A 26,673-nucleotide genomic window follows, 5' to 3' on the forward strand; every position below is an offset into this window, starting at 1 on the left:
TTCCCTCTCTCTCTCTCTCTCTCTCTCTCTCTCTCTCTCTCTCTCTCTTTCTTTCCATGTGTGACACACACACACCCACACACACACATCCACACCGAATCACTATCTATTGGGGGGACGGGGTCCTAACTAGTTTTGGCACTAACCTCTCCGCTGCGGGTGTTCCTCTCCGCAGGCACCTTTCCGGTGTGTGTATATGTGTGGGTGTGTGGGTGTGTGTGTGTGTGACCTACACGCAAACACACTTGCCCACTCACGGTACACTCGGGGTTAGGAGACTGATTCTGTTTTTGGGGGGTTCTGGCACATGTGACCGGTTAGGACACTCTCTCTCTCTCTCTTTCCATCGCGGACATTACAAGCACACACACACGCACACACACCCATGTATACACGGTATCCGGTCACCGGGGGAGCCCCCGCCCCGGTCGCCGCGTCGGCGCATCAACATTTGTCGTTAACTAAACTGTAGAAAAATATCCTATAAAACTATCTAACATCGGTTCGGATCCGTTCGCTCCGCTCTCACTGCCTCATTGCTGTGTGAATGTGCGTGTGTGTGTGTGTGTGTGTGTGGTGTTGCGTATGTATCTTGAGTCTTGCTGCTGCTTCTTGTTTTTTCGTTTTGTGTTTAGAATCGCTTTTCTTCACCTTTAGCTACTTACCTTGTCTGCTTAGATCTTTTCTCTTGTTCTAGCTGGTGTTGGTGTGTTGGTGGTAGAGTGTAAGTGTGTAGTGTTGTGTTTGTTTTTGTTTGCTTCCTTTCTTTCCAGTTTCCAGCCGCAGCCAATTTCCAAAAAGGCGCCAAGGGTTGGAGTAAAAACTAGCCAGCGGACTCGAGAGGTTGGATTATAACGGCTGGTGGGGGGGCAGGGGGCAGGGGATGGGTATTGAGCAGGGGATGGATGGAAATAGATGTATCCTTTCCATTGAAGTTTTTGAGCCGCACTTTCGCCGTTCGGATTTTCGCCGATCGGATTGCCGAACTGACTCGAGTCGGAAACAGGGGCCGCATCCGATTTGTTGGTCCTTAAGGGCGGATCCCGGATCCTTAAGACGGCGCAGCGGCTATATACACCTCCTGGTTCCCCCCCTCTACCGCGCCCTCATTTCAACCGATTAATATTTCGGAATACCAGCCAGCCAGCCAACCAGCCGCACATAAATCAGGCCGCTCCGAGTGTGAGGCAAATTCGAGCAGTTTCGAGCAGAGGGCGTTTTGAACGAGAATCCCACCACCGACCGACCGGGGGACCCATTTGACGAGGTCCCGACCCCCGGGAAACTTCTCAGGCACAGTTTCTAATGCGTGTAAGAAAGGGTATTCGAGTCGTGACAGAATACTAGAGTCGTTCGCTACAGCCATTTACCTGACGCTGTTGGTCTTGGTCTATAGGTTCTGACATTGGTGCAAAGCTTGGTACTTCCAATCATCAGCAGAGCTCCTTGCAGATGCGAAAATGATCAATCTGGAACAATTATCGTCACCTATCTCGTTGTAGCCGCATTATAGTCTCCCAATTGGATTTTTAGGTCATATATGGGACAGCTGTCAAGCTCTTTTTGTAGGATGGCCCGAAGAGATGGCCCTTTCCATCGTCGGTAAGCATTTAGTAGGCTAATCTTATAGAGCCTACCTGACAGGTGTAAACCTGCATAGCTTTTCGTTAATGGGCCTGAGTGGTCCTAGCTGCTACTACGCCCATTCTGCTTACCAGTGTCTAGGTAGCGTAATTGTCAATTTACTACGAGACCCAGTAGCAGCGTGGGCTGGGCTTCCATGGAGTGAGGCTTCAGTGGCCCTGCTTTTGACAGAATGTGTACGTTCCATGAGCCGTTGTTTCATAGTCGGAATAATCAACGAACCGTTAGCGGAGTGGATCAATGTTAAGAAGCAAGGTCAGCGTATGGCTCAAGTCTAATGGGAACCTTGGCACGGGAACAAACAAGATTACGCTACACTCTGTTTCCGCAACAGTCATAAGATTATCGGCGCAGTAATCTATACGACTTGATGATCTTCATAACCAAGTAAGTCGTCGTAAAACAGGGCGATTGTGTTGATGAATAGCGTGGAACCACGCTCCGTGTAGCGTATTCCTACTTGTTTGCTGCATTGATGACGGAGACATCATTTGAGTCCCAAATATTCGACCTGACCGGACGAACTGAAGAAGTGCCCCTCAATTATTGTCCGCTGTTGTCTTTGTCACCTTTTCTGGTCTTGTTCAATACGAATAAAAGATAGTTCGAGTTCGGGACGCTAGATCAAAATACGCTAGCAGCTTCGAAACACTTGCCTTGCCCAAACAAGTCTGTCGGGACGCCGGGCGACGCGTCGTCGCCACATTAGCCACGGTCAGCGTGACGCTGCCCAAGACACGGCACGCCAACCAGTCAGGTCAGTGGGGTGGAAAATCATAAAGCTGATGTGCGCTGATCAGCGGCAGCACCACCACCACCATATGTGTGTGTCCGGGAGATTTGGCGGGGTGGCTGGATGGTGGCAGGACCTTCTTGTTGCACCGCGGCAACAACCCTGGGTGCTGGGGCAGTCGAGCAGAACACCGTTATAGCATGTAGCACTTCCCGGGCGTCTGGCGCTCGCTCATCCGTGGCCACTCTGGCGCTTTCTCTCTCTCTCTCTCTCGTCGTCATCGTAAACTATCACGAAACATTGATCTCGGGATGGGTGGCGCGACCCCTTCGGCCACGACCACTTGAAATGCATGTTGTTTGGCTTGTGCCAATGTCCGGGTCTGGGTCCACGCATCTCGCCCGCAATCAATCTGGAGGAGCGCTCCCTGCGCCACACACACCCCGCGACAATCACTATCAATCATAACCGAACTACCGAGTGGGGGGGGGGGGGGGGGGGCGCGGGGCGCCACCACCATCGAGGGGTCCGGTCCAGGTCAGGTCAGACCAGGCGGGTCCAAGTTACGGCCTTTCGCATCATTAATTTGCAATGCCCTGCATGCTGTGACCCCCCGGGGCGAAGAAGAAGGACGAGTTGGCGATAGGGTGTGCTACCAGTGTGTTCAATAAGTTCTTCGCTTCGATAACAGAGGGCGCTGCTACGAGCCTTATTTTTTTCCTATATTGGTACACTCTTCATGTGAAAGTAGGTGAAGTTTCATTTCAATCGGTCCCTTTATTTTTTTTTCTACAAACCAGTGTGATTTTAGTATCGACGTGTCAAAACAATGCAAAAACAAATCAAGTATCGTGCAGTGATTGAACTTTTATTTTTGGAAGGTTCAAAAGCAAAGGAAATTTATGAACGGATGTTGAAGGTCTATAAAGACTTTTCGCTTCGCCCTTTAATTAGTACCGTAGAAAAATGGTTTGCTGAATTTAAACGTTGTCGTACACGCCTTGAAAACGGTCCACGTCAAGGACGTCCAAAGACAGCAAGAACACCTGAAATCGTAGGAAAAATACAGGACATCAAATTGAAAAATCGTTGAATGATTGAAAGAGATTTAGTAGAAGACCTAGGCATTTCATCTGGGCAGTGTAATAAAAAAATCTTTGTTCATCATGACAATGCACCGTGTCAGAAGAGCATTTAGGAATTCGTGAATTTTGAATCGAATTGTTGGAGCATCCACCGCATTCCGCAGATTTGGCCCCTAACGACATCCATCTGTTTCCAGACCTAAAACAAATCATGCGTGGAGAAGCGTTTTTTGTCAAATGATGAGGTCATAACAGGTGGTGGAAGCGTATTTTGCAGCCCAGCCCAGATTCTCACTTCAGGGATCAGGGAATTCATAAATTGGAGACGCGTTGGAACAAGTACATGAAGACCATACTGAATAATAAATTGTATTGCAAACCATAAAATTGTGTTTTTCTTATCGACGCTTAAAACTGATTGAACAGCCCGCTACAACACTCCCATCGCCCTACAGTGCCGATTGCCGACGCCTTTGGAGCAACTCAAATCTCGCCTCGGCTGCACTTGTGTGACAGAAATAGAAAGAGAGCGACTGAGGGAAGGAGAGAGAGAGCACGATAGGCAGGACGAAATAGTCGTAGACGACGCAACAAACGAGACCAAAAGTGGATATCCTCTCCAGAGGTAGTCATCCGGAAGCGCACTTTCCAATCTCGCCGCCGTCGAAACGTCTTCTCCCTCCCTTCCGACACCCGACTTCCTGGCTACCTTTGTTTTCTTTTCTTCTTCCTTCCAGGAAGCTTCTCTTCGCATCGTTCTCTGCCCACCCGAAACACAAGGCAAAGCATAAAATAAAAATGGCGATTAAGAAATGGCACCAGCGAAGTGCGCCAGGAATTTGCCTAATGTCCGGTACACTCTACAAGTGCGAGAGCGCGCGTGTGTGTGTGTGTCAGCAAGGCACAAGTGTTCCTGCCTCACGACACGACTACGTGGCGTCGCTTCCGCGTCAGCCGTGGTTTGGTTTGGCAAAGAAATAGTTTTCCCGAGTTGCTCCGACTTTTCGGCCGGCAACAGTCACACGGGCGTCCTCGGGCGCTCCCGTTAGTTCAGCTTGGTGGCGAGGGGTGGCTCCTCTCATGCGCGGTGGTGGTGGTGGTGGTAGCTCTTCCAATGAGGCCGGGCTACGCGCCTGTCTGAGATCCGGCCTGTTGCGCTACGGTACGGGGCATGACGGCATGACAAGGCAGTCGGTGGTGGGGCTATGAGTGTGCGGTAGGGTGGGTGGTTTTGGCGGGGTGGCAATGGCTAGTGGATGTCAGTAACTTAATTTGAACCTGATTCCTTGACGCGCGTCCCGGCACCAGGAAGCGAGGAGCAGTCGGTTGGCATCCCCGTCTGCCTTGCGTGGCAGGACCTCCTGTCCTGTGCGCCCTGTGAGACGTGGGGGTGACGTGCGTGGAGCAAGTTTGCAGGCGCAAGTGTTGCGCCCCTCTACTAGCCTTGCACTAGAACCTTGGAAGGCTTCTCGAACTGCGTCGGTTGATTCCGAGCCGAGAAGGACACCGGTGGATCTGTTACAAGACAATCGATCGGAAGACACAAACACACACACACACACCCCATGTTGAGAAGAATGAGCAACACGCGGCCATTGTTTGAGGGATGTGCGGGTTTCCTGTGTGGTGTCTCCTTCCGCTGGAGAATGCAAAAAAATTGGCCCGGAACTGCTGGTGCCGGTGATGCCGAAGCGGACTTGTAGATCTGGGTCTGAAGACGGGACTTGTAGTAGAGCGGAGAGAGTATGCGTGTGTGTGTGTGCTTGGCTTGGAGAGAGAATTGGTGAGAGGTGAGAAAGAGCAACAACCGGAAGTTGAGTGCGAGTGAAGACCAAGACCAAGCGGCACGCAGGTGAGTGATGCGTCCGGCTAGAACGGTCGGTGCGAGGTGCGAAAAGTGGAGCGCGATAAATGTCGGCTTGCGCGAAACTTTTCCCATATCTTTCAAGTATGCTGGGGAACACGTCCAGTACGTCCAACTAGGAGGTATATGCCGGATCAGGTGATGTCGGGCCGGGTACCAGAAATACTAGGCCTTGGATTGGGCCGCAGACTACTCAACGCTGTCGGTGTCTGTCCTTCTGAGGTGTCTGGACCACTCCCGGACTGGACTGGACTGGATTCTGGACCTACTGAATACGTTGGACTGAAACCAGAATTTGGGATGCGGGTACGACTCAGCATGGACGTAGGCTGCCCACAAACAGGAGTCTCTAGTTGACGAAACCACCAGGAAGCTCCCGAGGACCCGAGTTCTATATAGCGTCAGTGCATCAGTACCACCGGGTGACGTCACAGCTGTGGGTCCGCCATGTGGGAGGTTGTCGCTTTGGCTTTTTTTGTTCCGTTCTTTCACACACACACACCCAGTCTTTGACGGCGGCCTCCCACTCGCACCTCTCCGCAACCCTGACCCACCCCTCTCACTCGGTCGGGCCGTAGGGTCACTCCCAGACGACGATGTGAGACGTGAAAGTTACGCGAACGACACAAGTTTGTTCTTCCGCCTCCTCCCCTCATCACACCGACGGGTCACCCGAAAAAGGCAACAATGTGGTTGTGGGAAGGCGCAGGGCAAGGGGGGCAAGGCACGTTGGTTCTTTACGAGCGGGTGGCAGGTGAAGTTGTGTGTTCAGCGTTGGTGCTATTGGTGTTGCAGGACAGGATTTACTGTAATTCTTGTGGTGCGATCATTTGGAAAGTTGTTGCCGCCACCGTCGCCGCCGCCATCATCCGTCGCACCCCCGTACGCCTCCCGCCCATCACCCGAATCAGGATGTGGATCAGCCTCTGGAGCGTGTGGGGTGTGTGTCGGTCTCGTTTCCGTTTTTCTTGGCTGGCGTCGGGCCTCCTGAATCTCCTGTTGAGCCTGACCTCGACACCCTCAACTCCACCCGGTTTCTAAGGGTTATGGGTGTGCGGGGGTCGGGGGCTGGTGCAACGCGCTAGTTGATTCTGGCGGTCCGGAAACTCGCCCGGGTCGCCGGTTGTCACACTTCGGATGGCGCTGTACTTCTAGGCAACCAACCACACAGTACCACCCAAAAATATCCCACTTAAGCCCCCTACTTATCGAGCACCCTCTTTTTAAGGTCATACATTTTTTACCACACACACACACACACACACACACACACACATGCGCACCGGCCACCGTGTACGGCGATATGGTCCGGATCGCTTTGTGGCGGTGGCGGCGCCGGCTCACAGGACAAAGTTTTGCTCATTCTCCACGCCACGCTATCTACATTGTTAGTTTGTTGTTGCTCTCCCCCCCCCCCCCACCCACCCCTATGACGTCTACCGACCACCGACCTGACCTGAGCCCCCGCGTACCCAAACGACACAGCTGGCCTTGCTTTGCGTGGCTTTTAGTGTAGCCTTTGACGCCTGAGCTACGCCCGTTCGTAAAGTCGTGAGCCACGGGCGAGTCCTTACGCCATTTAGGGCTCCATCAGGCGCATCCCTTTGCACTGTACGACTTCTCCGTGCAGCCAGCATTTTTGGGGAAACAGGTTGAGTTTTGTCTGTCTGTCAGACGAGCGTAGGCGGCGCTCATATCCGGGTGTAATGCTGCTGTTCCAATAGCTTGCGCGTCGGTGTCGAATGATGGAAACAGAGTGACCCGTAGGTGCAGTATTTTGTATAGATATTGTTTTCGCCCAGTTCCGTTGGCCATACCTAATTATTCCTGTAGGTTAACCGCCATTGCAACGCCCAGAAGCCCGCGCAATCCAGAGTTCTATCCAACAGTTGCGAAATCCGAAGATAAGTCGAATTGATGTTACCAGCGGTCTGGAGAATTAGGCAATCGCGACGGGGGAACGACGGGGCACGGTACGATGGGATTGACGAAAACGCGGACCTGAGTAGGTCAAATTAAATTGGAACATTTAATAAACCAGGTAAACGGCAGCCAGGAAATCGACTAGACTCACTTCGCAATGGGGGCGTGAGAGCTGGATAGAATTAATAAGGTATGCGTGAACCTGGATGAAACGACTTTAGTGTAAATGAAGGTATATAATAACGTACGACAGAACGTACGTGAATTCAATTAGTACGCTGATTAGTGCAGATTACATTCAGTTCCGATGAGTTGGGATCAGTTCGTAAATCAGAGTCGTCAATGAGTTGAGTTGAGTCAATGAGTTGAGTTCTAGGTTACAGGGATCGCAGTCCGAGCTAGAGTTCAGAGTCAGTCCACGGCAAGAGTAGATGAGTGATGGAACGTGAAGTCGGCTTGTGAAGAGGATTGATTGAAACAAACGTTGAGGAATAAAGATGTTCTATTTTAGTTGGATTGTGAATACGAACGTCAAAGTGTAAACGTGTTATGGTTTTCGAGACACAAAAAGCGTAACAGTAGTAGTTTATAACACCATTTCGGCCGAAGGACCACTCAAGGACAACAAGGGCACGCTTCACCATAACCGCTCAAGGCTCCGGCATTTCCTATAACGCTGTTCGGTTGTAGTTTATTGTTAAATCCATCGCAAAATTAGGTTAAGTCGGGAAGTGCTTCCGAAGAGCGCGGTACCTCGGAATACTCTGCTTCATGTCTGCGTCGCGACGTCTGGGCACTTTTCAACTCACATTAGCAATTTTATATTAGTGTTAAGCATTAGTGTTTTTTGGGGACAGCGACTTAAGCGACCAGCCGATCGGCTGCACGTCTGCTTCCATCACGGATACGCCACCGTCGATCGCTCGACGACGAGATGAGGATCGTTTACTCTAAAAGCGAGTACGCCAATGCCTTGGTGAAGGACAGCAGTTACACGTTTGGGGAGCCATGTGCTCATTCCTTGTGACAGATGTGAACAGCTAGAGGTTGACCAAGATCGAGGAAATCACAGCTCTTGATCCCTTCGAAAAGATATTCTTCTTCTTCGTTTTGGTGCTACAACCGCTGAGCAGTCTTGGCCTGGCACCAGAGACAATGTTAATCTCTGATGCTCTTCTGTAACATTTTTTTTTAACACTAGATATACCACACCAGTCATTTTTACTGGTCGGGCAGTTTGAATGGCAAATTTCCACTACATGTATTTTTTTTCCCCCAAATGATGTTATGACTTTTAATAGCTCTAAGCATAGAATACATTTCACAAATAAACTTTTTTTTATATATGTTGGTAAAAAATTTTTTTTTTTTTTGAGATTTATACCATACCAGTCAAAATGACTGGTCCCTTATTCCATGAACAAATTTAGGCCAAAAAGGGCAATTGTTGCTCAGAATGTGATCTATTGATCTCCGAGTCGTAGATTGGGCACTCCAGACCATTGATGTGTGCAATTATTTTGGAATATATACGAATTTGTACAGAGTTAGAAGCCTCTAGAGTTTTGGGGAAAAAGTGGAAAATTACGCAAGCAAAATTGAAGGCATTCTTATGTAGTTCGGCAACGTAGCAGAAATTGTTCCTATGTAGAAATTGTATCCAACAAAGTGATAAAAATTAAATATTTTCTGTTATAAAAAAATGTATACAAATCCATTTATCGTTTACAATTAACATTACTAAACTTGTTTTAATTTTTTTATAGACTTTTTTTTAACACTTGAAGTCATAAAAAGCAATTTTTCACATGACCAGTCATTTTGACTGGTCTGGTATAAATAGGTATATTGAAAACGGTGGTATATCTAGTGTTAATTTTTACGGGCGGGATTGTTAGCCCCGCGCCAACCCCCCCGTTACGCCGGTATCGGGAATCGAAACCATGGCCGGTTGAGTGACAACCGATCCCGGGATTCGAACCACGGCCAGCTGCGCTGACAGCGAAGAGCGTTACCGACTGCTCTATCGGCGGGGAAAAGATAAAGAAAAAGAGAAAAAGAAAAGATATTCAGAGGTAGGAAACTTGAATTGCAAATTGAATGAATCATCACGTAACGTACAGCGGTGAGCATTGATTGATTAGTAACGATAGCCGGAGAAAAAGGGGCAATAACAAACAAACAACTGAATGTAATCTAGTTTCGAAAATACGCACGAAGAAGGACAATTGTAATAATCTCTAGAAAATTGTTAATAAAATGATCGGAAAACGGAGTAAAACGGACGCACTCTAGGTTGACCAGTGGGTGTATCAGTTACTCAAGTGACAGGTTGACATATAAATGTAAGGAGGCAAGTCGCAGAGTAGCAGTGGTTTGGGTCGGTCGTTAGAGAATAAAGCATTACCAGAAAAGAAACGAGACCTTGTTGTTTTTCCGTTTCTTACATAAATATAAATAAATAAATAAATAAATAAACAAAAGAAAAGTAAATAAATAAATAAACCAAAAAAAAGTAAATAAATAAATTCAAGAGGTCACTGTCCGCGGCACAGCGCGAACCAGAAGAAAGTATTTCTGTGTGTGTGTGTGTGTGTGTGTAGAAGGCGATGCACCGCGGAATATCGAGCACCGAGCTGTCGTCTCCCTGCACCAAATCCGCCCTTTTGCATAAATCCGCAGTGCACTCCGCAAGACGTCTCGTTCCTGTCTTGTCGCTTCAAAGTGTCGGTGATGAGCAACAAAACCCCAAAAAACTCCGAAACAATGGGCGAGCTGTCGCTTTCTCTCTCACTCTCTATCCCCACCCCCCCCTCCCCCCTCTCGTTGGTGACGGGTCGGGTTGCTGGACGGTGGTTTCTTCGAGGACCGGCGAAGGACGATTATTTGCATTCGTAGCAGCGCAATACGACGGATGGGGGGCGAGCTGCATGGTGAGGGCGGAGCGGGTTGGGCTCCACAGCAGTGCACTTTAGGGTGCGGATTATTCAAAACCACCCACCCTAGCCCGTCCCCGCCCACTCGTTTTTAGTGATTTCTTCAAACCTTCAGCGAGCCTTACTTATTCATTAGTACCGGGTCTCCGCCCCCCATTGCCCCCGCCGCGGACCAGTGTCCATCCGTCACAGGGAAAACATTTTTGTCGCAACCTGGCGACCAGCCCTATCTCTCCCCCCACCCCCCGCTAGCTCCGGGCTTCCAGCACAGGACATGCACTGCCGATGCACCGCGTCGTGAGTGGCAATTTAGTGGCCGTTCGGGCCGTGGCAAAGGGTGGGCGACGTTAAGTCCTTATTTTCCTCAATTTCCGTTGCCGTTCCCGGGGCGCTTTCGTTCTCTTCGAAAGCACCCTACCGCCCTACCACCGACCGTTTCAACCAGCCAGCCTGGCACCCATTTTTCTCACGGGCAGCCGGCCGTCCGGCCATTCCGTTGTTTTTCCGTTTTATATTCCATTCCATTTTGCCCCGCTCCGGCCCCACCGTCGTCGTCGTCGTTTGGCAGAGTGCAGCAGTACTCCTAGCGCCCCCCGTCGCTGCCCTCCCTCCCGCAGATCCCACCCGGTTGGCTTAAGCACTATTTATGTTTCGCATTATTATTTTCGCTCGCAGCTGTGCCGCTCGGGGGTCGGAGATCAAAGCACAAGAGAAAGCGCACCAGCCCCGGGGGGTGGGGTAAGTTCAGAAGATAGCTGCGCGGGTGGGTGGCGGCCTAAGAAACTGGCGACGCAACACACAACCAAACATCATCAGCATCGTCATCTCTCCGGCGAGGCAACGAAGCGGAGAAGATGGCAGCAGCAGCAGAGAAGGAGTTTTGCGCTGCGCTGCAGAGATTTTACGCTCAATTTAGAGAATAAATGATTTTCCGCACACACACACACACACACACAGACACTTAGGTATGTCCTGCGGGAAACCTGTGAGAGGACATTTATGGCAACGGCACTTGGGACACTGGGAACTCATGCCAGTGCGCGGTGCCGGTGGCCGGTCGGTGGACAAGGAGCTAAGGGTACGGGGCGGGGGTGGGGGGCGTTCGATTCAGGATTACCGGTGGTGGGTGCGAGTGAGCGGTCAATGTATGCAGTCCTTCGACCTTCGACACATCGGCCCCGTGTTCGGCCCCGTGTTCGGCCCCGTCCCCGTCCGCAAACTATGCCGATTGGAGTGGGGGGCGGGGGGGGGCACACTGGGGTGATCTGGGTTCGCCCACCCCTCCACCCCTCCCGATCCGGTTTGCTAGCCTTTGCCGCCGCGAGATTTGAGTCATAAATCTGTCCGGTCCGGTGGGGAAGCAGCATAAACGGCAGACGGTAAACACGGGCGAAAACAGAGCACAAAAGGAGTCGAAGGGGTGGGGGGGGAGGAAACAACCTGCTGAAGGGGGTGCGCTGCGATGTGACCTTCCGTGCCGTGCCGCTGGCGGCTAACGAGGCGAAAAGCGAAGCTCCGAACGGAACGGAACGGAACGCGCGTAGAACAGCAAAATTTCATAAACTAAACGAAGGACCAGCCTTCCCCCCCCCCCCGGCCCCGGGGGGGAGCATAATGTTCTACAGCCTTTTTTTCTTTTTTCGGGCTCATTTGCTTGCCTTGTTTTTTGCTTTCTCTCTCTCTCTCTCTCTCTCTATGGTTCTGTGGCCTCCGACTCCGTCTCCAACTCCAACGTCCATTGTGGCCTCTATCATTCTGTTCAAAATAATGTTGTTATATCCCCCCCCCCCATCCCCGCGGCCCCGTGGAGATTAGCATGGGTGTGTGTGTGTGTGAGAGAGAGAGATAGGTCGGGCCGCTATTGGAGGGTGCACGATGGTCGAAGAGCCTTCTGTCAACGTCGGCGGCCGGCGCCGTGCGCCTTCGTAAGCCAGCCGATGACAGCAGCCGACGGCGGCGGTGGCGGCGTGTTGAGTGGATGTCGTCGGGGTTTGAGAGTTTTGGAACGGCTTCGGGGTATCCTCGCTCGCAGGATGGTCCGAAAGTTATGTGGCCACCCTCCGTCGGAGCAGTCGGAGTTTCGTCTCGGACCTGGGAGCAGTCGGACATTGGAGTGGTCGATTGTTTGCGTGAGTCCTTTTGTTTCGTGTTAAAACGACGGATACGAGGCGGAGCCGTACGGTTGGGCGGGGGCATCAGGAATCGAACTAACACCTTGCTGCGCTGATGGATGCTCTAAGGACGAACCAAAAAAACCGCTGCCCATGTCTCAGAGGCGTACACGATTTCCTGGGATGGTAAAGGTACTGTATAACCCCAGCTTCGATCGACTATAGAATGGTCTGTTGCCTGGTCCAACATCACCACCCGTGAAAAACACAACGTTACAGAAAGCAACAGCGATTAACATTGTTCTTGGCGCTGGCCAAGACCACCCCCAGCCGTTGTAATTGGTAGATAAGAAGAAGAAGTGCTAAGCTTGTCGCAATTCTCGCAATTGGATTCAAAATATCCGGCAACGTCACCGTACAACGTACACCGTATAGTGTACAGGGTGTTCCGTCACGATCCCTACCATTTAAATGTTTAATAACTTTGCTATTTGTCAGTAGATTTTGACAATTAGCCAGATTGTGAAACATCAGTCTATAAGGTTTTAGTTGTCAATCCGTTTACTTCAAAACAACGGGTTAAAATTGTAGCGCTGTACATTGAAAATAATCGTTCAACTGTGAGTACTGTGAAAACTGTGCGTGATTATTGTTACCGAATTTCTTCTGACTTCTTTCTGTGGGGCTATTCAGAGAGTAACAACCGAAGAACATAGAAGAACTGAAAGCTAACATCACAGCGGAAATTGCTGCTATTATGTTGTCTATTACATAAATGTTGTCAAACACCGCTTTTTGTGTGTCTAATGGAGGCGGTCATTTGAACAATAGAACGAGAACGATGTATTCTGAATGAATTGTTAATAAACGGCATTCTATACAATAAATAAATTTTGTTCATTTGTCAAAATTGACTAACAAATAGCGGAGTTATTCAACATTTAAATAGTATGGATCGTGATGGAACACCCTGTAAAGTGCCCACCACATTGTGTAGGATTTTGCTGACCTAATAATTTTCACACAAATGCCCGCAAGATATATCCTTCTGTAGCTAATCAAAGGCAGTTGGACAGAATGGACAATCTGTCGGGAGTATAAGTTTTTGTTTTTTGTTTTTAATTAATTTACACGTATGCTCACGTGGTAGACCAACATCACCAGGAACTATTAGCTAATTATAAAATAATCTCGACGCAACATTGTAGCAGAAGACTGAAGCCTGAGGCACTCAGTTGTCAGTGCCTCGGTGCAACAATGTAGTGATACTAACAACGACACAATGCAAAATACCAAGGAAGAACCACTGCAGGACCATCAATAGAACAAAGGAAGCACAAGGCCGGTGAATCGATCACGTGGCCCGCGCTTCCCATGCAAAAGTCGGGCCATGTTAGTAATAGAAAAAAAAACTGTAACTCAGAGCTGACTCAGAGCTGAGTTTGACGGTCGGCAAGGCGGTCAGTTCTTGGAAAATCCAATGCCCAGTGCTCTTTAAAGCACCATATCCACGCAATACGCGAGCAAATTATAATGATGTTCGTAGGTGATCTTACACAAACACATTTTTCTTGTGGCCTCTCCGCAGACAACGTGTTCTCGAAAACTGTTCGAATAATGACGGAGAGCCTGAGCCGGATCTGGTTGGTGTGGACACCCCAAAAATATTTTGTAATCCCTTACGCCCTCCCACGGAATGTAATTAAACATCTTTTGACGTCTTCCCGTTGTGCCTGACTCAAAAAATCGAGCTCCCACATCGAGCAGTCCCATTTTATTGGACCAGTAATCTTCCGTCACGCCGTCTTTTGAATCGAAAAACTTCAGCTCCGGGGTCCGGGGGAGGGCGCATAAGCCCACCCACCTCCCCCTCTGTTCTTTTCGTCATCGTCGATTGTTTTTGAAACGTTTGCTTTGGGGCGATATTTATAGCCACTCATTAGACACGACATTAGTCCGGGCTTTCGCCCCCCCGGTTTGGTTGGTTTGTTTGGTTTTATTTTCAATTTTTTGCCCGGTGCTGCCCCGGAGCTTCCTGTTCCCCCTTTCGCCTCCTCCCTCGACTGCCGCCCCAAGAAAGCGAGGGGCTGATAAAGTGGCCGGGGTCGCGGTGGCCGCAGTCCGAAATGATCTCATTCATTTCGCCAAATAAACGACGCCCATTTACTTCGGCCGGTTCGGACAAAGTTCTGACCGGCTCCGGTCAGAGTTTAAATGGGTGCCATTTGGAGGTGCCCGTTACGATCCTTGCTCGCTCCGCAGGCCGCGGCGGGACAGTGCTGAATGTTTTCCTTTTTGGCGTTTCTTTTCCGTTCATTGTGACAGCTCCGAAGCCCTGGGCAGGGATGCGCGTCCCGCTCTCTCTCGAGAGAGATAAGCGCTGGAATTGAGCTGTTAGAAGAGGTAGTGCCAACTGCACACCGGAACGTCTTTATTTTCCTGGTTCGGTCCCAGTGCACGTTACAGGCCGCAGGTAGCGCCCGGTCGGTCGCTGTCACCCGGGTTCAGTTCGTCCGCGTGGCTTCGATTACTGTACTCACACACAACCACACACACACACAGGCGCTTGTGCATCCTGCGAAATCCCATCGAAACGGTGCGAATCAGAGGCCCATCAGAGGGGCCACCGTTGCTGGGTTCCATTTATCTTTCGGTGGCTCAAAAAGAGGTCGAACGGTTTCAGGGAACGGTTTGCCAACTCCCGAGCCGAGTTCAGGGAAACATACAAATTGGCAAATGAAAAATTGAGGAAAGGTTGACAGGTTGAAAGGTAATACTTGCTTTTTGAAGCAGATCAATGAAACCGAACAAGACGCGCATAATAAGCTACAAATTTAACAGCCCGACGTTAGTGTAATGGAAAAAGCGAAAATGAAAAAGTAACTAGTTGAAAACTTCCAACCAGAAGCGTGCAATCGTCCGGGAAAAAGCAAACAGTATAATTAGAAGTGCAAAATGTGCAAAACGTACAGAAAGTACACCGCAAACTAAGCGTATTGCCGGGAAAGATAGGCTGCGGAAGGTGGTAAGTCAACTTGTCAACTTCCTCATGCCAACTTCCTAGCTCATGTGGTCTAGCTACTGCAACCTTGCACGGTAAACGGCTCGGCGTCAATTGTACAGACTTCAGTGTAATTTGTCTGATGTAGAGCTGAGTATTACATTACACTAGCAGGCCCGGCGAACTCTGTTTCGCCCCAGAGGCAATGGGCCCCCGGTGATAGGAGCAGTCGGTAACGCTCGTCCCTGTATCGCAGCTGGCCATGGGTTCGATTCCCGATTCCGGCGTTCCAGGGGGGTTGGCGCGGGACTAACAACCCGGCCCGTAAAAACGAACGTTTAGAAAGAGTATCAGAGATTAACATTGTCTCTGGTGCAGGCTAAGACCGCTCAACGGTTATTGTCCAATAAGAAGAGAAGAACTGCATTTCGTCAGCTGATCTTGGAATTGGCAGTGTTTGGCGTAAATTTCAGGACAGTAAAATCATTGCGCCTCCAAAACTTCTCGCAACATGCACCAAACATCTCGATTATTTGCGTCATTCATTTCACGTTTTGGCGCTAGCATTCTTAACTGTAAGCTGGTATCTCCTCATTTATCTCAAGATCAGGATTTCTGGAATTGACACGAATTTAACCCTTCACCACTTTTCCCAAACAAACAAAAATCCAAACATTCGAACCCATCTCAAATAAAACACGGTACGGTACAATGGTTGGACACGGTACGGTACAATGGACCATTGTAGTGTACCATTGTACGGTACAATTTAACTACTTTTAAGTAAATACTTAATGATAAGTGTTTCCCTACGATTAAAATTACTCATCGAAATAAGAAAGTGCTTAAAAATAATGTATTCAATATTATTTCCACGCACGTTAATTTTTTTACGACGCGAAGGATGAAAGGAGATATGAGAGCCGTCGAATTGTCGAACTGCGAGAGCGGGGCGCTCTCGCAGAGCTCTCTTGCTGACAATTTGCCAAACTATTCGGCGTTCGTGAGAGAGAGTGTAAGCATACGCAAGAGAGAGATAATTGCTTGCTGTTTCGCTCTCTGTCTATCGTTTGTCGATGCCGCCTCAGCGGGAGAGATCGCGTCGACCTTATTTGGATGGGGAAAGGGGAGGGGGGGGGGGGGGGAAAAACACATTGTGCGTATTGTGGCTTCATTGTGACGCGATCGGATTATAAAAAGTATCCTATGTTACCCCCTTGGATCTAAGCTACCTCCACACCAATTTTCAGCCAAATCGGTTCAGCCGTTCTTGAGTTCTGAACAAAATAACAATAACGCGGTACTCTTTTATATATATAGATTTGTTTTGCGTATGGCTAAGGACTGGCGTAATGTGCCTGAAAACTCTCTACTGTTCTCTGGTCTTCCTAATTTCTGAACAACACAGCCCCCCGCAGTGGATGGTTCCTTCTTGTTGGCCTTGAATGTCTGAATTGAACGTTCGTTGTTCGTCAGACTTCCTCTGTAATTTCGTCAGAACATACAGGGTGGCCCAATACGGACTCTTTTTTCCATTTGGTTATAAAACAGAAACGGCTGAATATTTTTCGTTGCATGAACTTTTATTTGACAGGTTGATTCTTAAATTTTGTTTATGAAAAACAATTTCCGTCAAATGTCCACCAATGGCTGGCTTAGCAATAGCCCATTTGATCGATCTATTTTTGGCTACATTTTCGTCTGTATCTGGTCCTATCAAAATCATCAAAATCTGCACCAAACACTCACTCGTTTTGGGTGCATTGGCTTCTCTTGCACGACGTGTGGGTTTTCCAAACTTCAAAAACGACAATTCTGCTTATTAACATAGCAACCGGCGTGAAAATGAGCTTCAATGAAATGAGCTTTTCAAATATCGTACCGTTTGAGTTGAAGACCTAGCACTTTGGAAGTATGTTTTTAATATTCCTCAGCTTACTTCAAGCTTAACACGTCCCATGTCGTCAATTTCAAAGTGTATACTAAATGTTTACAGTTTTCAGAACGAAGTTTGACGTCTTAAACGTCAACTAATTGGAAGTTCAAAAGAAGAGCGCCAAATCGGCTACCCCTGTACAACGTTCAGTAGCATCGCAACCTTCTGTTCTGATGCGGCTACAACCGCCGAGCGGTCTTGGCCTGCACCAGCGACAATCCCTTGCCGTCTGTTGCTTTCTGTAACGGTGTGCTTCAACTATTGACGGGGCCGCGAATATCGCAACCTGAATAAATCTCGGGGTGTCACGTAGTCAGCCATGGTTTCAATAGCCCGATACCGGTGGTACAGGCTAGAAACACACCATTACAGGGAGCAACAGAGAGATTGTCTCTGGTGCAGGCCAAGACGGCTCAGCCCGTTGTTGCCGAAGAAGAACGTGAATAAAGAATAAATAGAAAAGCTAAAGTCAATAGCTGAAACCTTGTTGCGTTGCGCTTAGCAAGGGAACTGGTATTCGATCAACGCAACGCAACGAATCTCTGCCAAGAACGAGAATGTAGCGATACCTGTCGGACCACGAGGAAAGGCATTGGGCGCTAAACTTGGTATAAATTATGTAAATAACACGGTGCAAGCGGTAAGAAATGGAAACGAGACGCCACCAGCGTAAGCGCCCTAAGAACCACGTCACGCCAGCCATCCCCCCCCCCCCCACCCTACCATCAAACTGTATCGCCAACTCAAATTAACCGATTTTGCTTCGTTCCGAATTCTTGCCGCGGCCCCAGGCTGGCTCCTTGTTCCGCGGCGCGCATTATCGTCCAGCTAATTCGTTGAACTTTTCTCACTTCGGGGTCGGGCAGCTGTGGGGGGGGGGCGATGGATGGTCATTGAGGATGTAGCGTTCGGGGTGTGGGGGGTCAGTAAGGCAGCCAATTATAAAATTGGGAAAATATGATATGATATTGTTGTGTAAATCGCTGACGCCCTCGGCATCCGGCTCCCGGCAAAAGCGACACGCCACGCGAGACTTCAAACTTTTCTACCTCTCCACCCCACCCCAGCCCGAGGTCCACCCTGCTCCCCGTTTCACGCCTGCTTCACGCCTGACGCTTTGTTCTGCTGCTTCCCTCTGGGGGGGTTCTGTTTGTTTGCGTCGGTGAAGTAGAAAACTGTCAAACCTGATATCCCTGGCCCTGGTCTCGTCTGACGGAAACTGAACGCCGCCTGCGTTCAAGATTCTCTCGAGTGTCTCGGCCCACCTGACGGTCCGATCGGAGCCCGTTTCCCTCTTACAACTCGAAGCAACTTCGAGGTGTTCGGGACTCGTCGGAGTCGGAGATCGCTGCCCTAGCTAGCTGAACAAGCCAATGCTTTAACTTGCATCACTCGCCTAGATGGAACCCAGCAGCAGCAATTCCTGGCACTGGCAATGGAAACTGGATGGCCAAAAGGATTAAAAAGTTCTGGAAAACCGGGCGCGAATCTTCGTCACCTGCGCCACTGCGCCGAAGGAACCGGTTCTTCTTCGGGGACCGTGACCCGGGGCACGCGAAACCGAAGCAATGGAAACGCGAGCCTGGAACCACCTTGCCCCGCCGTCGCTGCCGCCGCCGCCGTATACCTCCACCACCAGCGATGGGATTGGGCTTCTGAAGGGTTTTTCTGCGGAAATCCGCGAAACCCGTAGGCGAAATAATTATGTTAAGGCGAGTTTTGCCGCTCATTTCAACCGTCGTTCGACAACCTCCCCCCCCCCCCTTCCCCACGTCCCGCCCACCCGCTACCCGCTCCCTCGACGGGAATGAAGTTTTCAGTTTCCAGCATGAAAAGTGTGCCGTTCGTGATTTAAGTGAGCGTGTCAAACCTTTTCTTAGTGTTGGCTTGGACGAGGACGGGGACGGGGGTGGAATGTAAAGCGAAAACAGCATAAAAACGGTGACCCCTCCCCCGTTGTGTCTTGAGCTTCGGCCGAGCTTCGGTAACGTCATCACGGTATTAAAATCTCGCACCTCGCGGAGTGGAAAAACTCTCTGGTCTGGAGGACCAACTCTCTGTTGGCGGAAGAACTTCCAGCATTGCAACAAGGACCCTTGGTTTTGGGAGTGACTCCCACGGTGGCGTCAGTAATTTTTGTTCCGGCTTCTTGGCCACCTTGGCACAGGATCGCCGAGTGTCTTCCCTTCGATCCTCGTGATACTATCGCGGCGATGCGGTGCGGTGCGATGGAAAGTCAGTTCTTTTTCTTGAGTCACCCATCGTCATCGATCCGAATCCTAATTCCCGACACGAGCCGGAACGCCGAGTTCCGGAGGGTAATGACCAGTGGTGGCAGGGGTGGAAGTTACAGCAGATCAGTGGACTGGATTACCCTCACTGCCCAGCGCGCTCGGCACGGAGTCGCGGATTTTCCACGCTCATTTGCCGTGCCGTGCAAGGGTCCACTTGAATATTTATTCATTTGCCACTGTCTAAACCATGCCCCGGAACCAAATGGATGTGCGGGGGACGCGGGGGGGGGCAGTGCGGGGAGGCTGAACATTCAAATTAACTTCCGCCGCTTAACGGGCGAACTAATCAACATAAAGCCAGCGCCCAGCGAGCCCGGCGATTGGGCGCGTAATTGATTCTTAGCATCGGCCGTGCTCCAACCCAGAGGTAGGAGATTACCGGGGTGCTGGGGAGCGGAACGGAGGGCGCCTGGGTATCCGGAAGTGCCCCCGCTCATCTCAACGGTCACTACGGTTCGGCTTTGCGCGCTGGTCCTTCGTGCTAGTCCTTCGGCTCAGTCATATTCCGGATCACGCGATGGGCGCGACTTTTGGCCTCACCAGCTCGTAGACAGCTGAGCTCGATGAGTGGCCAAATATGGTCCCGTTACGGGCTAGGTACGGGCGTGTTCCGTACGCCTTGGATCAGCATAGATTTCGACGATCCGGGTCGTAAAATATCGACCATCAACGGTTGCGGCTTCCTCCTTCTTCATTTTCGAAGCAAATTTAGAAAGACCAAAACTCACTCGCTGTGGGGTGCATTGGCTTCTCTTGCACGACGTATGGTGGTTTCCCGAACCCCAAATATGACCCCAATTCTGCCTAGTAACTTAAACACCGAGGTGGAACTGTGCTTTTCAAATTTCGTACATAGTTGAGTTAAAGGTTTCGTTGATTTAGTAATAAGTTTTTAATACAGCGTGATCTATGAAAGATATTTCTTTAGTTCTAAAACAAAAACGGTTTAATATTTTTCGATGGTTGAGTATTCATTCGAACTGTTGTATTCATTACATTTATGTATTAAATACAATTTTGGTTGCAAAAAATTGGGAAAATATGAAAAAACTTATTTCCAAAGTGGTAGGTCTTCAACTCAAGCGGTGCGATATTCGAAAATCTCATTCTACTGAAGTTCATTTCCACCTCGGTGGTTATGTTAATAGTTATGTAATAGTTATGTCAATAGTTACGATAGTTACGCGAACAAACCAGCAATCATTGACCACCTCTAGACCTAAATTCGAATTACTTTTGCCACATTTGGTGGTGGTGGTGGACATTTGACCAAAATTTGTTTTTCATAAAACAATGCCTTGAATGCACATTTCAAATAAAAGTTCAAGCATCGCAAAATATTCGGCCGTTTTTGTTTTATAACCAAATGGAAAATATACATCTTTTTGGTGGACAACCCTGTAGTTCCTAATTTTCTGTAAACGTCTTACGTCCTATTTTGTGAGTGTTTTTACTGAATGTTTACTATTTCCGAGCATGAAGTTTGACGTTTGTAAAGTCAAGTAATCGGTAATTTAAAATCCAAACACTAGATCGATCACCATAGATAGAAGAAGTCGGCGTGTGTGTCTGCCCGAAGTCCTATAACTTCTTCTTCTACAGCTAGGTGTGCCCAGGTCTAAGGGTCTAGTTCCGCGGGGCCATGTCTAGGCGCGCCGTTTAAAAGCGCTTCATCTAAGTGGCCAGAGTGGCCTCCGTCGCCAAAAACATCGCCCACAACCAGGGGCTGTCCGTGCGAATGGCTCGAGGAGATCGTAAAACGCTCCTTCACAGCAGCTATCGGAGAGCTGTTCGAGTTCATCATCAGGTCAGGTCAGTGCGGATGGGTCTGTAGGGGGGGTGGACTGGTGGCAGCGGCAACCTGTTGTGGTGAAGTCCGGCATATCACCAAGGTGTTGGCTCTACGGCAATAGCGCACGCATGGTGCCCTTTTATCGCTGTTCTCGTCCCGGAAAGCAAGGACATGCACACCAGCACCAGGACCGCGGGCCGAATCGGTCCCGTCCTGCGTGACGCGCCCACGGGACCGTGGAAGAATTGGCCGCGGCTTCAATTATCTGTCGCAGAGCCTCGGCCATCCGAGGGCCATCTGTGTCGGGTGTCTTTGTTCCACCCCCGCGGGGTCGGAGAATATTGCGCTGCGCACAGGCCTCGGTCGCAGACGAGGTCACCTGTCTGGAGTGGGGGTGGGAGGTGGAGAGGGCGATAATAGGCCGTATCGTCGCGAAACCTTCTGGAGAACGCGGGCAGAACGTGTTCCACAAAACACGCGCGATACACGTTTCGGTTCGGTTTTCGCTTTTTGTTGCGTGCAAGTCACGGGGACGAACACGTCGACTCGACGTGGCCACAGGCTCCGTCACCCCGCAGCTGTCAGCCCCAGCCCCGGCCTCCGCAAATAGGATCGCACACGGACTCCCCTGTTTTCTTCTGACACACCGGTGGTGGCGGGTCAAGGGGGGGGAGGGGGGCGGTCTGCGAGGTCTGCGAGCGAGCAAAGGAAGTAATCGAAGAGCAAAGGGGTAGTATCATCATATCGTTTCATATTTCATGACTATTGTGTGTCATGTGCGCGTCAAAATGCTCCCTCCGCAGCGCCCGTAGCGCCCCCCCACACACGCCGGGCGCGTGGGTGTCATCGAGACACACGTCCCTGTGCGCCCCATTTGCATATCCCCATCGTCGTCCTGTCGTCCGAATGGTTGCTTTGCGTGTTTTTTACTTTTCCGTAGCAGGGCCGCCTGCTGGGCTGGGTGGCTTGGTGGTTGGGTGGGTGGCTGGGTGGTTGGTGTGTCTTGTGGTGTGTGTGTGTGTCTAGACCCTGACGCTCGCGTCGCGCGTGCTGATCAATCTGCCACCCCGGCCCAGGGTATCGGTTCGGAAAAATTATTCAATTTGATCTATTGAATAAAATATGGCCCAAAATGGAATCTTCGAGAGGGTGAGGTGAAAGGACCGTGGGTGAGGGGTTGGGGGGGGGGGGGGAGGGGAGAAGAGGCCGATGGTTTCGGCACTTGGGGCAGGTCGTTTGGTCGGAGTCCCGCTTGACTGGAGTCCCGGCTCACTGGACCGCTAGGCTCTAGGATCCGTCGGCCTACTTATAGCTCATCGGTCGGTCGGGTGACGTTTCTGGTCACGCTGCCGAAGGCATCGAGGGCAAACGAGGGTGTTGTGATGGTTGATGCTACAGAATCGCATCAAATGATTGTCGAAGCTTCCTTTTTGGAGGATCGCAGTCGCATTTTAAAATGGTGATTTTGACTTAACACTCCTTTGATTCCAAAAAAGGGGGCTTTATGATGGAACCGTTAATTCAGATCGCTAATGACAACAAACTATTAATTTGAACCCTGCGTTGATCGAAAAACGACCAGAATGCCGTGTCTTCTGGTTCGCCATGGAGGCGCCAGGTGCCAGGTGCCAAAGAGCACCTGGCGCCAGGTGCCAGGTGCCAAGGAGCACCTGGCGCCTCCATGACAAACAAATCAAAACTGTAACAGGATAAAATCAAATCACTTGGCTGGGCGCTGCTATCCCTTCCGCTTTATTCACCAGACTTGTCTTCCTTCCGATTATCATTCATTTCCATCGATGGGACACGCACTGGCTGAGCAGCACTTCGTTTCCTACGAGGAAGTCCAAATTGGAGGACTAATTGCTTCAAAAGACGAAGAATACTTTCGTCTGGGAATCCACGATATAGTAGAGAGATGTGGGAGAAATCTAGCGAGTTTTCAAGTTCTAGACCTTGGCGTGTAGGCGAAGCAAATCAACTCGTGTGGGCCTCAGTTGGAAAAAGTCTTACTTCCAGAGAACCTGCACCGCGTTAGGAGCCCTTGCATGAAAGCCCTTCAATGGCATCAACTAGGGGCTGACTCTACCGCCGACTTTTTGGAGGCTTAGCCGAGGCTAATTGGGCAGCGAGCAACGAACGATTTAATCAATCGGTGCGCGGACCACGCGCTCAAATCGTCCGCGGATAAGTGATTCCTCGAGCGCAGTGCTTAGTCCCAGACCCCAGGCCCCAGGCTCCAACTGGTCACTAGGTGTGCTCTCGTGCGCCTGACACAGGTCTGATCCAGGAGAGCTCCAAAATGTGGATTCAATTTGCGTGCCTGCGAAGCGGAAGTGGTCACTTACCGTGCACGATGGTCAGCACGGTGCATAGGAGCAGCTGCACGGGAACTACCATGCTGAGACCCTCGACGTCGCCGCTTGACTACTCTGGGTCTGGTGCACAGGCACTGGTATCAGGTGTCCGATGTCCGAAGTCCGTTGTCCGGCTTAACGACTTGACGGCTGCACCATGCTAGTTTGATAGGAGCTTGAACCCGACCGGAACTCCGCGTGGAGTGACACTAGGAACACACACACGCGTACACACGCTCAGTCTCAGACCGCTGAGCAGCACCACAAGGACCCTTTGCAACTCTTGCACTTGCACGGCACCGAACGGCTTCCGTTCTGGGCGTGGTGCACTGTGGTCCACGCCCCGCCAGTACGCCTTCCGTGGGTGGTTTTGGACCTCCCCTTTCCCCCCACTGCAATCGCAATATTTATTCTACACGCACACGCACAGTCACACATACACACTACGCACAAGCAGGAGGCAGCATTGAACCGTGAACCAAGACTTCCGGGAGGAATTTGGGATTCGGGAGTACTCGCCCCCCACCCCCGACCCAGGGACCAACCGAAGATCAACGTGGGCAACGTGGGCAACGTGGCGCTCCCCGTCAGGAGGCGCTCCTACGCAAGATCCTGCGGTGCGTTACGTGCGAAACGGCTTGCGCCGAGCCTTCCGTACGCTGCCGGTACGCCGGTGCGGTACGCTGTGCGCGATAGGGCGGCCACTACTGAAGCCTTCAAGAGGGCCGACAGCCGCTTCGAGCCAGCCGAGCGGCCGAGCTGACCGAGCTCCCGAACCACCCAACACCGACCACCAGGATACGGCCGAAGGAAGTTCGAGTCCCGAGTCGGGCGCAGCATCCGAACGGTCGCCGAACGGTTGATGATGGCACGATGATGATGATGACTGCTGCGCCCGAAACGTTGCTCTCACGCTCTCAGCGCTTTCTCACCGCCTTCTCCCCCCACCCCACCACCACCGTTCTCCGCCATGGGTCCGGTTCGATTTCGCCTGCCCCACCCTTTTGCTGTCTGGTTTCTCAACTACTACAACGTATTTCGACTGCTTATCTTGCACTTACCGATGGCTGACGCTGTAGCAGTAGGGTTGGGCTGGTGGAGGGGGGTATGGTATAGCAGTGTCCACGCTGCCTGCCTGCCTGTGCCTGCAGATGCTTTGTTTCGTCGGCCACCGGACCGCGGCATTGAAATTGCAAAGAATATTGTTTCACGTTAATAATTACGGGGCCCGCCGCGTTACACACCCTCACCCTCCCTGCCTGCTTGCGTTCAGGATTCGGATTCCCCTTGTACCCGTGGGGCCCCCTTGCCCGGTTCCCTGCCTTTTTTCTCTGCGCGCGCTTTTTCTCTCCCTCGCTCTCCTGCTGTGCGCGCGCCACACCCTTCCGTGGCGCGCGGCGTGGCCCCTTCGGATGGAGTCTTTATCGCTTCACGTTTATCTGTAATCTTTACGATCGTGTCTATCTAGCGTCTGTAGGGCCCTAGCGTGTTTTGGTGTGGTTTGTCATAAACTAATTGGCGACATTTTTCGCACACTTACGCGACGATAGAGCCGCGACGGGTCGACTCGTTCGTTTGAGTAAACGTTCCTTTGTTTGGTTTTGAACAGGAGCACGCAGAGCAGGGGAATTGCCAATCCAAAAGCGACCACGAATTAATGTTGCTGCTGCTGCTGCGAAAAAGAGGAAATGAAGAGTGGAAAACCATGGTAAAACAAGAAGGAAATGGAAAAGGAACGGAAAGAGAAGAAAATTAAACAAAAAAAAAGGGAAGTGAAGCGCACCTGGAACCAGCAAACCGAAAGGAAACTAAGCACCATGTGATAGATCCTTGCAAAGATGATTAGGTACAGTCAGAACACCTAACACCTCTGAATGGAAGGAAAGGTTGATGGAATGCTACCACTAAGGCATTGGGCCAAGCGGACATTGGGGAGTGAACACCTCACGGATCGTCTACTTCAAGTCCAGCCAGATCCTGGCCTATGCTGATGGCATAGATATTACACATCGGAAAGCATACCGAGGGGCGGGATGACGTACTATTGTGACCGAAAGTTCGAAGTCGTCTCGAGCTGCACCTACCCTGGAGTCAATGGTTAGCACCAACAACGATATAACGGACCCGATTCGCGCTAGGATGCCAGTAGTTGAAATAGGTCATTCTATAGTCGGAGGAAACTGTTTTGCTCTTTCCAGAGCTGACGAAATACTTCTGAGTGGCGCCCGAGAGGAAAATGGTCAGATTGATATGTACTAGGTGTAGAACCCAATTCCGGCGGTTGTTATTCAACATTTACAGTAACAAAACGTATGACTACCTTCACGAAAGTATTGTCCGTCGTTAGCCACTACTTTCTGCCATCTTCTAGGTAGTTCCTCGGTTCCGTGTCGATAGAACTTCTTATCTTTATCAGCGATCCACTCAGAAACCCTATTTTTCAATACTTTCATAAGAATTGAACCGCTGTACTGCCAAATTGTTACTCATGTAACGGAACAAATACTAGTCCGAAAGAACAACATCTGGAGAATCCGGCCGGGGTTAACAGTTCCCATCCGACATTTTCGAAATAGGTTTCGGCCGGTATTGTGTGGTCGAGTGTTGTCATGTTGAAAAATCAGTTTATTATGTCTTTTATCCCATTCTCGTCGTTTTATGGCTTGCTTCTTCGTAGTTTTATTTCAAATGCATTCATTGTTGTTGATGGAATTGTCCTTCAACAATTTCATTAGATTTTAATTGCTTACACTACAACACACCTTTCATATACACTGCTTTTGATAATGATAGCCTCACCCGTTTTTTCAGACTGAGGCTAAGACAAAACGCTGAACCTATTTTTCGTAGATAAGGGATCATTTAGTTTTTCAAAAGAAATAATATCCGTTGTTTGATTTTTCGAAATAAAAATTATTTTGACTTAGGGAGCCAAAAAACGATAAAACGGCTGTTTAAAAATTATAGCCTCATTATGTATTATTCAAGAAAATAGGC

The 26,673-nt window shown here is 50.2% G+C and overlaps 1 protein-coding gene across 1 annotated transcript in view; it reads right to left on the reverse strand.

Moving 5' to 3' along the window:
- The window catches only part of LOC128277286 (uncharacterized), a 61,944-nt gene extending 38,225 nt beyond the window's left edge, over window positions 1-23,719 (reverse strand). Inside the window, exon 1 of the mRNA XM_053015732.1 lies at window positions 23,668-23,719. Coding sequence (XP_052871692.1) covers window positions 23,668-23,719 — 52 coding nt within the window. The remainder of the gene's footprint in view (window positions 1-23,667) is intronic.
- Between the last annotated feature and the right edge of the window lie 2,954 nt (window positions 23,720-26,673).

This window comes from Anopheles cruzii, chromosome X (assembly GCF_943734635.1).
Source record: "Anopheles cruzii chromosome X, idAnoCruzAS_RS32_06, whole genome shotgun sequence".
Lineage (NCBI taxonomy): Eukaryota > Metazoa > Arthropoda > Insecta > Diptera > Culicidae > Anopheles > Anopheles cruzii.